The following is a 16,022-nucleotide window of genomic DNA, read 5'->3' as shown; positions in this document are numbered from 1 at the left end:
CCCGAAATTTAAATTTTTGGCAATTTTTTACCCATGAAAGGGAACGACATAGACACCCAATACTGATAGGGGTACATACTATGGTCCTAGGCTACCATACCAAATTTTTAGATTTGGCAATTTCCAAAATTTAAGGGGGGTGGTCCTATGTACCCCTGCCAAAATTTAGGGGGTGGGCCAAGGTACCCCTGCCAAAATTTAGAGGGGGTGGTCCTAAGTACCCCTAGGTCATTGACCCTGGGCCAGGTCATTGACCTTTCACCCTGGTCATAAAAGAGAGTGAGGATGAGTCATTCGGCCATAACGGGGGGACTACTACTTCGTGGCCGAGTGGGCTAGTACTATATGCTAGCAATAAAAAATCTCTTTAGGCGTGAGTTCAAACCCGGCCCGAGGAAAGTTTTTTTTACATTTTTTTTTTACATTTTTATAACACTTATTAAATTAAAATAATATGGAAATGATACTGAAAAAAGTGATTTACTTTTGTGCAAATATGTAGTAGTAGTAGTAGTAGGAACGCGTTAGAAGCCCCGCAGGTCTCGTTTTGTTCCCCTTGTACTCCATGATATAGGGATCGTTTTGTTCCCCTTGTACTCCATGATATAAATTTTGTGACAAACTTAAAACAACTGGTTAGGGTAGCGCGTAAAACAGCTGGCTAGAGTAGCGCGCGGAAAAACGCACTTCCGGGAGCATTACTCTCCCGAGTGGGTCGTAATACAAGGTGCATTGACGTTCAATTGTCTCTCTTAAAAGAAAAACTTGGGCAGGAAGTACAGTGTGTCAAAGTTTTGTCTGATTTTGGTTAGGAAATTCACGACTGCATAAGCATGAGATTTGAGAATGAAAGAATGACACGTACAATACATAACTATGAAGAAAGAAAAATAATCGAAACGAAGAAGAGTTTATATTCCTATTAATCACAAATGAGCATAACTGGAATATGTTACACATATTAGACGTTGTTAAACTAAGAACTGCATGAGCATATGCAACCATCAAACTTCCTGTGTTGGATGGGTGGACTAACATTCCAGGCATAGAACTGCTTGATGTGACAGGATTGAGTGATCTCAACAATAGGAGGAGAGATACATATCTTCTAGAGGAAGCGTTGAACAGTAACAACAAAACGATAAATATCCACTAAGTAAGATATCAACGTGGTGCTTGTTTGTGAAAAAGGGTTAATCCGTCTAAAGCAAACATGTACTTAAGGACACTTTTTTCAGGAATACACAGATAACAAATGACACCACCTAATTCACCTGCAAGACCAAATCGAAAAGAAAATGGAACAAGGACAACATACTAGATCACACGAAGTGAAAGATTATATAGCAACCCAAACTCCGGAGAATACATGCAAAGAATGTAATAAACTTGTAGATATAGTGGTGGTAACATCATGATGGGTACAACGTGTGGTCTTTGGAACTGTCCGAACAGTCGTCTTCTCTTACCAGTGGCATTGTAACTTAATGTGCGTCCAAAGACGTTGCTATAGGTTTGCTTACCTTTTAACTGTGATGAATGACTTACACATGAGAGTTTGAGACGCCACTTTCCTTTCGCCTCCTTTTCCTAACTCGATAATGCATGACGAATGCTCTGTTTCGTGTTGATGCAAGTAACATAGTCATGACATCGCCAGTGACCAAAAAACTCATCACCAAAAAATGTTAAAATATTTGGAGAAAGGTGGCTACAAAAAAGCTCGACGTTTGGGTACTATATGATCTGGCTCGAAAACGTTTACTCGATCTAATTTCTACCTGTAAACCTCTACTGGAAATAAATCATTTCTGAAGCGATTGATCACATGTGATCTCAAGATATCCTAAGACAACAATGTGAGGGAAATGATGGTGGTCGAAGTAAGAAGCAGTTCCACAGTTTGTAGCAAAGTGTACACTGACGCCCACGAAGGTTATGATGTGTGTTTGGTTAGATTGAAAGTTCATCGTGCATCATGAGCTGCTGCCACCCGGCAGAACGATAGACTCGGACCTATACTTTCGAAAAATAACAATTCTAGCGAGTGCCTCTAGAAATTCAAAATAATCAAGCTTACCTGGTAAACAAACTATGTCGTACATTACGCTGACAACCGCATACATCTTGAATGGCCTTCCGGAAATGGGGAGTACTTTGGAGGGAAATTGTATTGCATCCAACGTATAACCCGGACCTGGCAAGTCAGATTATTTGTTTTGGTCTCTGAAGAACTTCTTGAACGATGTTATGTTAATTTAAAAGAAGCCTGTAATCACCAGAAACAACGAAATTCTATAGCGACGGGATTATGGTGTTGGCCGGAAAAGTCACAGAAAGTTATCGAATAGTGTCGCATATGAGGTTTCATAACCTTCTTCAAAGAACAAAAAATATCTTCTGAATTTTGACCATCAAAAGCGCATTCTTTTTAGAAAACTTGATATGAAATATCGTTTATTTCAGAATAAAACCATGTGTCAGATATAAATTAGGTTCTTTTTTTCCTAACAATAGCTCTAATTCAGTCATTTTAATATCTTTTGGTCTACCGCTCACTGGTGACAAAACAGTTGCGCAACTATCTGGTCGCTGTCAACTAGTCAGCAACTTTAGGAAGACAAAACCGTTTTGTTGCCACACCCTCGCTCACTAACGACTGCAACAGAAAAGTTGCCGAGCATTTGACATCAAGATTTGGTGGGATTGGACACAGTGTGATGGACTTCAATGAATGTGCTACTGCTTGTGTGCTAATGCTCAATTTAAGAAAGAAATTGATTGGTTGATTAAGGTTTAATGGAGACGTTACTAGCGAGGCTATTTGCCCCCGGTCCCGATCAATTCGACTGCTCCAAACACGGACTGCCGTAAAGACAAAAAATTAAGAGGCCCAATCACGGCGAAATTAAAATACCGCTAATTTTGCAGTAACTATGTGATATCTTCAAATAGACAAAAGATAATAAAAAGTGGAACAAGATCTCGCTAGACAATATTATTTTACATGAGATATCGTTATCATGACTCACTTATCTGCTTTCAATTTCCAGCCATTTAGAAAATCGGCATTTATTTTCGCGCCTCTAAATGGCTGCAAACGGAAAACTACTAGGTGACTCGTGATAACGCTACCTAATGGAAAATAATATTGTCTAGCGCGCTCTTGTTCCACTTTCCGATTCCCTTTTATCTATTTGAAGATATCGTTTAGTTACTACAAAATTAGCGGTATTTTAATTTTGCAGTGATAGATCCTCTTAAGAAGGAAAAAAAGAAGAAAAATAAAATACTGTGTGCATCCTATATGCAGTGAGAGATCGCTGAAGGCAAAGTTTTACACGCTATATACTGATTTAAAAATTAATCCCTCGAAGCGATTCTAGTTTCTTATAACAGCGAAATACACTTTCTCTCACATTTTTTTTCTAAATTTATATCTGAATGTTTCTGCAAACCTTATATAATATACACGAGGGTGGTTCAATAATTATAGTCTGACCTATAAGGAGTATTTTTTTTTCTAAAAAGTCTCCAATAATGCACTTCTTCCACCTATGCTGTAAAGCCACTATGCCAGCTTCAAAGAAAGTATCTGGCTGAGCCGCGACCTATTCCTCCACAGCGTCAATAACAGCTGCATTTGAGTGATACTTCTTCCCCTTGAGGTGGTCCTTCAACTTTGGGAACAAATAGAAGTCACTAAGGGCGTGGTCGGGTGAGTAGGGAGGATGTTCCAACACATGAAAACCAGCAGTATGGATTGCGGCACCAGTAAGGTGGCTTTTGTGGGACGGAGCATTATCTTGGTGGAACAGCACTTTTCGCTGCAACATCCTGCGCCGTTTTTCCTTGATTGCTTGGCGTAACTTAGAGATTAGGTCTGCATAATAGGCCCTCGTGATAGTGTGTTCAACCTCCAGGTAGTCAATAAGGAGCACATTCTTCGCATCCCAAAAAAATGGTGGCCATAACATTGCGTGCTGATGCTTGCACCTTGAACTTGCGTGTGGGAGGCGAACTGCTGTACCGTCACTTTATGCTCTGTCGTTTGGACTCAGGATTATAGTGGTGGAGTCACGTGTCATCCACTGTCACAAATCTATCACAGAACTGTTTCAGGTCTGCCCCCATAACCTCCAATCCAGCCCTTGAACATCGAACTCTGTCTTTCTGATGTTCACGAGATAACATTTTAGGTACCCATCGCGCTGACATCTTTCTGAATAACAAGTGTTCATGCACAATGGTTTCCACTGAGCCTGCAGAGATGTGCATGATGTCTGCTAACTGTTGCACCGTGATTTGTCTGTCTGCTATAATCGTATCATGCACAGCATCGATGTTTTCTGGGGTGCATGCTGTTGTTGGAAGACCAGCACCAGGGGTCTGTTGACAGCTTTCTCTGCCGCAACAGAAGTCGCGGCACCAGTTCTTTACCACCTGGTAGGAAGGAGACCCATCACCCAACACACTGATCATGTCCAATGAATCTTCTTTGGGCTTAACCTTTTAGCCATGTCCCCCTCTCACACCTGAAACGACAAAAAAGAATATTAATATAGCAGCTATGGTTCTGAAATTTAGCATATAGGCATCTAAGACATTAGGCTACAATATCCCTCATCAGCCATCCTAGCACAAGTATTTTAAATATGCCGGGGACAATAATGGTTGAACCTACCTCGTATATATAATAGATAGATAGATAATATAAAGCTGGGCGTATTTTCTCAATTTTTCATTGTCCTTATCGCTAATTAGTCATATTAGTTTTCATTTGAAATACTTTTTCCCCACGCGTTGCACACGGAAAGAACTACTGTGCGAAAAACTTATAGAAAACATCATTTTTTTTATTTCCCTGCTTGGAAGCACCTCAGCAACCTTTTCACTGCCGTCGCTGCAGTGAGCGGACTCCCATAAAACTCAATGCATTTTTAGTTGTTAGAGAACTGTTTCATGGCCATGTGCTTCCTTGCTTTGCGACACCTCGGCAACTTTTCTTTCGCCGTCGCCTCAGTGAGCAGTCTCTCATAAGACACAGAGCATTTAGCCAGGGCAATGAGATAGTTGCCCGACAGAAAGTTGCGAGTGAGCAGTAGGCCTTAGATCGTTATTCTGACTTTGATATTAAAATTCTCCCATTCCTTATCTCTCGGCAAATACACATTATATATCTGCTGAAGAGTTAAAGAAATACTAAGCATTGTTTCTAAAATTAGTTATTGGTGAAAAGACAATCTTAGAAATTTTGATTTGATTTTCCTGCAGATTAGGAGGAAGTCGCCACTGAAAACTACAGCCGAGGATACGTTGGAAGAATTTCTAAAGAAACAGCGCAAAATGAAAGAAGATATCAATACCATTAGAAACCAAATAAGGGAATTGAAAATGTTCTTACAAGTAAGCATGTAATATTTGATAACTTTTGTTGAACAATTTTATATTCTTGTAGTAAAATATAACACTAATTTTATAAATATGCAAGATTCTAGGTTTCTGTAAAGCTTCCGTAAATGGTTGAACTTACATTATTATAAGCATTAACATTTATTGTAACAATTTTAATACCGCTCCTCCACCTCAATGTTGAACAAAATGTAAGCTTAACGAAAACTAGTAGTATTCTTATTGTGTGTTCCAGGCCCATATTTAAATTGAATTTGAAGCTTAAAATATATAAAACGATAATTATGCCTGTTGTGTTGTATGGTTGCGAAACATGGTCGCTTACTCTGAGGGAACAACATAGGCTGAAAGTATTTGAGAATAAAATCTTGAGACTAATATTCGAGGACACAAAAGGCACGGGAAAAAAGAATGGCGGAAACTTCATAACAAGGAATTACATAATTTATACTGTCAGCAAACATTGTTAGGGTCATCAAATTTAGGAGGCTTGGAGCCAGAATGGAATAAAGTAGGAACGCTTTCAAAGTTCGAACAGAAACTCCAATCGGAAAATGGCCATTAGGAAGACCTAGGCGCAGATGGGAGAATAATATTAAGATGGATCTCGCAGAAATAGGAATACAATTTAGAAACTGGATCCAGTTGACTAAGGATAGAAGTGCATGGAGAGCTTTTGTGCACGCGGGGTTGAACCTTCGGTTTTCGTAGGCCATAGTTAGTTAATTAGTTAGGCCCCCGAAGTTGTAATATGTGCCCAACCAGCGAATTTTACGAACATAGGATCAGAGCTGTCATTTTTTTTTTTTTTTTTTTTTTTTTTTTGTTCTAAGGAAAATCACCCAAGCAAATTGATGAGAAAACCAGTAAAACACTACGCGACTCTCCTCAGTCATATGCAATCGGAAAGAAGTGGGTAGCAAAGTTTAAACCTGTTGATATCTGAACAGGTGATGCTCCACGTTCAGGAAGCCCAAAATCACTGACTGTCCCCAAAATCGTGGATGAAATTCATAACATTATTCTTGAAAATCGTAGAATCTCAGCAAAACGTGAGGCAGAAATTGTGGGCTATTTTCGGGAATTCTCCGGTAGCCTAACTCATAATGATTCGGGTATGAGCAAGATCTCTGCAAAATGGGTTCCCAAAAATATTAGGCGGCGAAAAGCGAGAAAGAATGAGGGCATCAAAGGAAGTCATCTTCCATTTTGACTGTAATGCCGATCAATTTGTCACTAAAAGTAACCATGGACAAAACATAGTTGTACCACTAAAATCCTGAAACGAAACAACAGAAAATGGGGTGGCAGCACTGGGCTTCCCCTCACCCCCAAGAAGTTCAAGAGACAAACCGGATGGGAAAGGACAACTTTCTTTTGTGAAGAGAACACTGCAAACTCAAATGACGTTTCATGATCTAGGGTACCAGTGTGTAGATCATCCTCCTTATTCCCCAAATGTAGCCCCGTCAAACTATTAATTTCCCAAACTCAAACAACACTTGATGCTGTTTCCTACCACATTTTCATTTCACTAGTTTTTTCACCATTAACTTTCCTTAATCACCGTCTCCCTTAGCCTAAAAGGCATGATTGTGGGACATTAATCCGTCAATAACAGTTGAAAGTATGCCACTTTGTAAATAAGGTCATTTGTGCTACGGAATAAAGGTGTGAAGAAGTCTTCAGAATTGTTTAACTTGTCTACAAATATAGGAACACTTTGCAAACAGGTACATTGAGCTTCTGGGGGAGTATGTAAAATAATTAAAATTTCATTCCAGGTACACTCCTTTTGGGTTGGGCATGTACATCGATTCTAAGGTCTTCATTATGTCCTTGCAATAAGCTTTCAATTAGCCATCTCCTTATAGTTTTTTAGATAAGTGGAGGAATTATTTGTTTTCCATTGATTTTCCATTGACATTAATGTTTCGTACTTTTTGACTATGTACCATCCTTTTAGGGCAATTTGCTTTTAAAATGTAGAATTTACACAACTTTTTCTACATTTGAGCTAAATTTCAACCATCTCCCTTTTTTGGTTTCTGAGATAAGTGGAGTAATTATTTGTTTTCCATTGATTTTCCTTGGACTTTCATGTTTCGTGCCTTTTATTACTATGTTTGATCCATTTTAATACATTGTGCTTTCGTATATGGAATTTACATAGCCTCCTCTACATTTGAGCTAAATTTCAGCCATCTCCCTTTTTTGGTTTCTGAGATAAGTGGAGAAATTCAGTTTTTGTACATGACACAGTCAGCACAAATATCACTATAGTAAATGATGTAAATGAAAAACTAGAGTTACTTAGCGTAGATGAAATCACTCAATCTGAAGTAGAAATGGCAATCAAAAAATTAAAGCCCAGAAAATCTGTTGGACCCGATGGAATACCTCCATATATTATAAAGGAGTGTATAGATGCATGTACGTATCCACTATGGATTGCATTCAACCTTTCTCTGATAACATTTTTTTTCCAGATAAATGGAAATCCTCTATAGTTTGCCCAATACAAAAGACCAATAATAAAACTGAAATAAACAACTACCGGCCCATATCTATTTTATCTACTTTTGCAAAGGTATTTGAACAAATTTTATACAGACGGACAATTCACCACATACAACCAGTAATATCATCATATCAGCATGGCTTTATTCCACACAAATCAACAACAACTAATCTTGCAATTATCACAGACTTCATAGCGAACTCGTTAGATGTTGGATGTCAGGTGGATCAATATATATATATAGATTTTGAAAAGGTGTTTGACAGTCAATCACAAAGCATTATTACATAAGCTAAACAACTATAATTTCTCTCCTCCCTTGATCAAGTTCTTCTCATCATATTTAAGCAATCGTAAACAAGACGTTATCTACAAAGAGTTTAAATCAACTGGCTATACTGCGTACTCTGGAATTCCACAGGGCTCCAACCTAGGTCCGTTATTGTTTCTTTTATTCATTAACGATCTCCCTGGTCACATATCATTAAGTAACAAATTGCTCTTTGCGGATGACCTCAAATATACGCCAGGATAGAGACCATCCATGACTGTCTCAACTTACAACATGACTTAGAAACTATTGCAAACTGGTGTTCTCTTAATAAACTTAGTGTAAACATAAATAAATGTATTTTATCGTTTACTAGAAACAAAAATCAAGTAGAGTTTAATTATTCATTTAATCAGATCGTATTGAACAGATTATATTCAATGAAAGATCTCGGGGTTACGTTTGATACGAAACTAACATTTAATGATCATATAGTGAACATAGTTAATAAATCTTTTAAAATGTTAAGATTCATAATTAGAACGGGAAAGGAGTTTAATAATATTCCTATACTAACAAAAATGTATTACTCTTATGTCCGATCAAAACTGGAATATGCTGCTGTGATCTGGAACCCATCGCAACAACAATACTGAAACCAACTCGAAAAAGTCCAATCCTAATTTATCAAATACAAGAGTATATATAAGAGTATATACAAGAGTATATACTGGAATCTATCCATCTTACGAAAACTATCTTACATTAATAGATAACATCTGTATGCCTACACTAGAACAAAGGCGAAATGTGGTAGATCTGATCTTTCTTCGTAAAATAGTACAAAATGAGTTTAATAGTACAGATCTGATATTGACACTAAATTTTCATGTCCCGACACTTAAAACTCGTGTTAAAAACTCTGGCCTGTTCTATTCCCAAAAAAAAAAAAAAAAAAAAAAAAAAAAAAAAAAAGACCAACGTATTATTGAAGTCACCAATCTGGAGAATATGCTCTTCTTATAACAAATTATGTATCGAAAACAACGAAATCGATATATGTAAAATGAACTATAATATGTTCAAGAAAATTATTGTAAGTTTATTTTGTAATTCACCAACACTATAATTGGGTTTTACCTGTTGTGTTGTTGTTCACAAATTAATAATTTCTTTTTCATTGATTTTCCTATGACTTTCAAGTTTCGTGCTTTTTTTTACTATGTTCCATCCATTTTAGTACAATATGTGCTTTGGAATATAGAATTTACATTGTCTCTACTACATTTGAGCTGAATTTCAGCTATCTCCCTTTTTTGGGTTTCTGAGATAAGTGGAGAAATTATTTGTTTTTCATTGATTTTCCTTGGACTTAAATGTTTCGTGCCTTTTTACTATGTTCCATCCATTTTAGTACAATGTGCTTTGGAATTATAGAATTTACATATTCTCTTCTACATTTGAGCTGAATTTCAGCCATCTCCCCAAAGTCTATTCACATTATTGCAACCGGATAAACCCTTTGCAGACTCCTTGAAAGTATGTAGCTCCGAGAACTTATTGCAATTATACCTACCAAAAAGTATACCTACCAAAAAGTGTTGTAGTCTTATAGAAGGTAAGGAAATTAAAATTGTATTAAAATTTCGCACAAATACGCCATTCTAAGCAATATATAAAATTTGACCATATTTTTATATCTCCCGAATGGTTGAAAATATCAAATTGCTGTAAACGACATTACAAGTCTTTGCCTGTTAAGAACTAAATTTGTAATTCGATGCAATACTAAACACTTTTCAAATTAAGTGCTTTGAAAAAAGTCAAATTTTTAACTCTTAACCCTGTTTCTACGTGTTCGAAATACATTATATGAGGACCGTAGTATTTGACATTAAATTATTCTGTATCTGTATTACCCCGTCGTCTCACCTGTGTTATAACCGCTGTTTCCAAAATTTGGTTATTTCTTGATGTTTGTGAGACTGTAGCGTTCTTAGTTAGAAAGACTTCATGACAAATGTGGTATTATATGTTTCAGTTTTAACATGTGCCTCTGACATATGTAATACATCGATGACATTGGAAAGTATACAACTTTACATTCAGTTTGCAACATAGTTAATCTTGAGGTATCATAGAGTATCCCAAATATTTTTCTTGTACACTCATATCCAAAATTATTGTCGCATGTCTATAAATATTTTGTTGTAGGAATATAATTTGATAACGAATTCGCCCGATATTTCTTATAAAGTTAGTATGTGTATAATGAGCATAGATATGTATGTGACACATTTCATGTCAAAAGAGCAGTAAATGAAAACAATATAACGAAAATAAAACTTTCTTGTCCATTTAGCAACATTTGATTTACTCATTCTAATTTTCGTATTTGTAATTCTTTTCCTATGAAATTTACCACAAATATACATTTCCCGATTATACACACAGTAACAGAATTAAAAGTACTTTGCAAAATCATTATAAAATTATATTCCCACAACAAGAAAGTTATAGATATGCAACAATCATTTTGGATATGACTGTATCAATGTTCTCATGGTACAAGATTTCAGCGCTTTTTGTCCATTTGTTTAAAAGTTATAAGTATCAAGATGAGTGGTGTACTATACATCACATTACTATTAGCTCATTTTTTTACAACTAATTCTTACAGGTACTCTACTACAGTGGCATATTCTGTGGGCTTCCGGGACTAGCGGCAGTAGCCCTAGAATATTACAAAATAAAGTTATTATAGTATAAACAAAGTTATATTGATAATTCTATACATTATCAATGATACAAGTTTCCCAGAATTATGTGTATTTAGAAACATCCATTAATTTCTTTGCACACAGTCTGTCTCGCTTTCTTAAGAGGTCTTCGATATGACAACGTGTCAGAAACCACTTGTCTAGTGAGAATCGTGAAGTTACATGCGCATTCTCTTTCGCTCCACCTCCATCCACAGCGTACGAATGGGCTGCCAGGTAACACCAGTTGCCTCTAGAGAAATCTGTTTCTTGGGCTTGAGTGAAGGAAAATTATACGAATAATGACAGTGCATTTGGGGGGTCTCCGAGAATAGACTGAAATAATGATGTCATTTCCTCCTCGTTACCATGGTGATCGCCATGTTTTTTTTTAAACAAATACATGAATCGAAAGGAATACTGTTAAGTCTGTTGTTAATAATTACAGACTGTTAATTAGACAATTGTATAATATTTTGAAGATAAAGTAAGGTACATATTAAGAATATGGTGCCCCTATTTTACGAGTGAAATTCAGTAATTCATGAAGTAACATCTAAGGAATCTTCTACAGAGACTACATTTCTACGTAAAATGATAAGATAGAAATTGCGTCATTACCACGTAATCCATAATGAACGAAAGCAATTATACGCAATGTAGAAACTCTAAGGTAGAGACTGACAAGCTGTCGGCACAATGAAACTAGAACAAAATACGATTTGTCTATAAGGAAAAGTCACTGTCTACTTTGAAAATAATGTCAATTATATTGGCGCATTCAGATTTCTTATACCCACACTTTAAAATATGGGTGCATAGTTACAGTGGCTACAAAATAAACAATCAAAAAAAAAAAGTAACCTCCAAATGTATAGATAAATACACAAAATCTACAGTATCAAAGGAAACATTTCACTTTCAACGCTTGTCATATTTTATCATATTATTTACCAAATTCCTTGCTTTTCCTATCTTCTCGTAGTTTCATTCATTGGAAATCTGTTTTACATATACAAGTTTTCCTTTTAATCTAATGTTTGCAATCCAGAAGTTAATACATCACTGTTTTCGCTTTGTACTTAGGTTCTTACGCAATGCTGTTTAGAAAATAAAACTGCGATCACCATGGCAACGAGAAGGATGTGACGTCACACTATTTCAGTCTATTGTATCGGACATGTTGAGCCTCGTTCTGTAAGAGTTTGTGTCAATGCAACGAAAAGTTTGTTTTACAGTAGTTTGCGATAGTTGGCCTACCTGCTATAAATACTTGTTTCATTATTTGCGTTTCGTTGCGAAAGCTCTAAGACTGAGGCTTGTGGCCCGCGTAGCGTAATCGCTAACGCTCTCACCTTCAGTGCAAGCGGTCCCGGGTTCGATTCCCGGTGTGGCCACTCTGTCGAAAAAAGTGTGAAACGCTTTTTCAGACCAGCCACCCTGAATGAGGTTTTCCTGGGTTTTCCTCATTCACACCAGGCAAATGCCGGGGTGGTACCTAACTTATAGGTCCCAGGCCGCTTCCTTCCTTCCCCAATCCTCTCTTCCTTCCGTGAAGGACTAAATGGCCTTAGATGCCGAAAGCCCAGAAATCTACAATCCTATCCTATCCTATCCTAGACTGAGGCTTCTTCGTTGCTAATCGCCTATCTCAGCGCTCTTTATTACTCGGACAGCCTCTATTTACTTTAGTTAGTAGGGTTACCACCTATCCGAAAGAAAATGTAAGGATACTTCATGCAACAACTGAAGATAGAAGTGTACGATCGTTTTTCCGTAATACTAATAAGTCTTGCTAGTGAAGAAAAAATCATATTTATCTACTTGATAAAAGAAAAGTGCGTTGTAAGGTTTTTCTTATTTTGAAGACTATAACAACGTGGAAATTAAACTGCAATAATAATAATAATAATAATAATAATAATAATAATAATAATAATAATAATAATAATAATAATAAACAGATGTTATAGAGGTTAGTGATAGCCCAAGCCATTAAACAAGTATACGCCACTGCTCTACTATAGGAAATTTCTGTTTAAAAAATATGTTACAGGAAACGACAGATCTTAACTTCAACCGATAAACTTTTTCATGTTATTTATAGACTATTACTCAATCATATGATGCTGTTGTGCCCCATCAACCTAAACAAAGCGATGATGTATATGTTTCTACTAATCCAAAGGTTGCAAGAGGACCAGATCATGAGGATGTATCTTTGAAATATGTAAGAAGAATGGGAAGACATTTCAGGAAGTTCTGTGATCATACAAGTCTACATGGTCTGCAATATCTCGGAGAAAGCAACAGATCTTGTTTTGAAAGGTAGGTCTTATAACATTTGTGATTCCTCGCATTTTAAGTTAGGTAAACTGTACCTACGAATCTGTCTTAAATTGTTTAAAATTCTACGTAGATTTAGAGTGAGTAAATAAATTAGAAACGCGATTGTGTTTATTCATTCATAAATCTATTGATTTCGTCTAGAAACTCCGTGAAAGCGAGCCTTCCAAAAAAATGTATTCCAGACTAATTAGGCGTATACCGTACCATTGTCCTATGACAGTTCCATGCGATGGCTACGGGACAAAGTTGAGCTCATGGGTGCTACATGAATAGACAGCGGCCAATAAACCATTCGCCGGGAATATGCAGTTTTCTCATTGTACGAAACAATCGGCAACATTTCCTTCCTTTCAGATTTTCCCTTCAGATGAAAAATACATGTGGCACGAATGTTGTAAAATGTCCGGACGGTAGTAGGATCATTTCTCAAAACCACCATTTCACTCGCAGATGATATTGACGTGATGGTGTATGGTAGACATAATCCTCCATGTCCTTCTCTGTCAAGGTAAAACCATCACCGCTGACCTTACATTGCTGAACTCTATTAAATGTACCGCTAACTTATCCGCAACAGACATTGTGTTGCGGTGTTACAGGAAAATGTCGTTTAATCCGGTTATAGACGAACAAATATTCCATCATATATTGTATCAAATATTTCATCAAAGTGGAATTTGAACGTGTACGGTATCAAGTTGTATGCAACTTCTGGGTTGGTTACAATATTTGATACAACTGTTCTAAATTAGAACTTGTTCTATTTCTATCCAACATTGTATCAAAGAAAACAAACGAAAAGCGCTATGCGGTGGTACTAAAATCGAGTATGATGTGGACACGGAAAGCAGTTGACATTCTTTCGATACATACTAGCAGTAATCTGTTTTGTATAACTATTAAAGAATATTAGGGCTAAGTACCTCAGGTGACTTCCCAAAATTGTTGTAGATTAAGAATATTCTGTGAAATTTTAAACGAACATCTTTTCACTTTTCTTGATTTAAATGACTTTTTAAGACGCTCTGGTATGTTATTACTTTGGTGCATGCTCAGATAATTGCGTACAGATCGACAATATGCAAGCATATGATGTATCTGGAATGATTATGTGCTATCTTATTATATGTAATTACTTCTTCACGAAATTCATTCGTAAAGTCTCAAAAATTGTCTCTTAGGGCAGGATTTGCATTTATGAGTGCAGATTCACTTTACGAGGACTTTCTTTAAGGTATAAATACGCGTCGGACGAATATCATTTTAAAAAAAAAAAACAACAGAAAAATCAATTTACGTTAGGTGGCCATTAAAAGTGAGGATGATATTTAACCGATTCAAAGTACGAATACAGCAGGGGACCCACGAGTTAGCACAGGGTTGGGTTCGCAAGAGGCAGGGGCATCAGTGACTGAGAGCGGGCAAGTAAATGAGGATAGTGCCGAAAACACTTGATGTTGCATAAAAGCACATAGGCTAGAACACGTAATAATTTTGTATTTCTAAATATAAATAAGTAGTTTCCTACACTGTGAAAAATTCCTCTGGAATTTAATATCCTACAGAATCCTCTTTAATATGTACTCTCTCATTTTAACTGTAAAACATTGCATTTTTATTACGGACTATTTCTTCTTAATGAGTGCCCCAAAGTTGCAAATGTTACTCGAAAATTAACTGAATTAGACGAAATTTAAGCATCGGACCAACAGATAGAGTATAGATTCATACGTATTTACTGATCAAGAAAGAAAACATGAAAATAAGATGTATTTGGGAATAGCAATAAAGAAGGGAAATGAGAGACGTAACTGTGAATAGTAATTCCACTCATTTCTACAACCTTATTCATTGTAGTTACACCAGCAGGTGCCACCATAAAACTACATACATATGTTCACGTAATCTAACAATTGAAATGAAATGAAAATTTTAAGTTTTACGTTCCACGGTTATGCCGGTTAGGCTAAAGGAGACGGTGATGCTGAGAAACGAATGAAATGGCGGAATGAAGGAAGTGGGAGGAGACGGGAGAACCCCGAGAAAACCCACGAGTGCGGTGTTTGTCCACCGCAAAGTTCACACGACGCGAGCTGGGATCGAACCAAGGACCTCAAGTACCGGAGGTGAACACTCTACCACTGAGCCACCGCGCCCCAAAAACCTAACAATTGAATCAAGAAATATAAACAAATGAGCAAGGATATTCATCTTTTATATTTGATCGTTTATAATGGGTGAAAAAGTTTTAGCCAACTGTGTAGGACATGGAGTAAACTGTCCTAAACATTAAAATGTGTAAGGTAGAGGGAAAGATTATGGTAATTTTAATAATTAAAGTTAGTTAATATGCAATAATCTAAATAAATTTGGAAATGTCGGTAGAGCATAAATAAATTATTATTTAATTAAAGCAAAATTAAAACATTTAAATTTTGAATGTAGGATACTCTGAATTTACGAGTGATAAATCTCATCATTCTAAACAAAATGAAGTGCTATTCCCAGGGCGTTTCCTTGGTTTTAACTTCATGAAACAAATACCAATAATGTCACATATAACTATCATACACTGACAGACAGAAGCTATAATTCGCTGATTATCTGCTCCTCTGGCGATGCTGTAAAGAAAAGAACATAGAACAGATAATCCAACACATACCTGTGATGTCTCCCAAGGTGAAGGTAGAAGAGAAATTCCATACGTTTT

At 36.5% G+C, this 16,022-nt stretch overlaps 1 protein-coding gene across 4 annotated transcripts in view; it reads left to right on the top strand.

Annotated features, from left to right (window-relative positions):
• LOC145674429 (pickpocket protein 28-like) overlaps positions 1-16,022 on the top strand; it is a 216,180-nt gene that overhangs the window by 49,091 nt on the left and 151,067 nt on the right. For all 4 annotated transcript variants that reach the window (XM_081744475.1, XM_081744476.1, XM_081744478.1 and 1 more), the window contains exons 3-4: positions 5,275-5,406; positions 13,152-13,291. In XM_081744475.1, the coding sequence (XP_081600601.1) occupies positions 5,275-5,406; positions 13,152-13,291 (272 nt within the window). The remainder of the gene's footprint in view (positions 1-5,274; positions 5,407-13,151; positions 13,292-16,022) is intronic.

The sequence above is a fragment of the Thermobia domestica genome, chromosome 17, assembly GCF_964235325.1.
Source record: "Thermobia domestica chromosome 17, izTheDome1.hap1.1, whole genome shotgun sequence".
Classification (NCBI taxonomy): Eukaryota; Metazoa; Arthropoda; class Insecta; order Zygentoma; family Lepismatidae; genus Thermobia; species Thermobia domestica.
The sequence above is the reverse complement of the archived record's forward strand: the minus strand, read 5'-3'. Positions and strand labels throughout refer to the sequence as shown.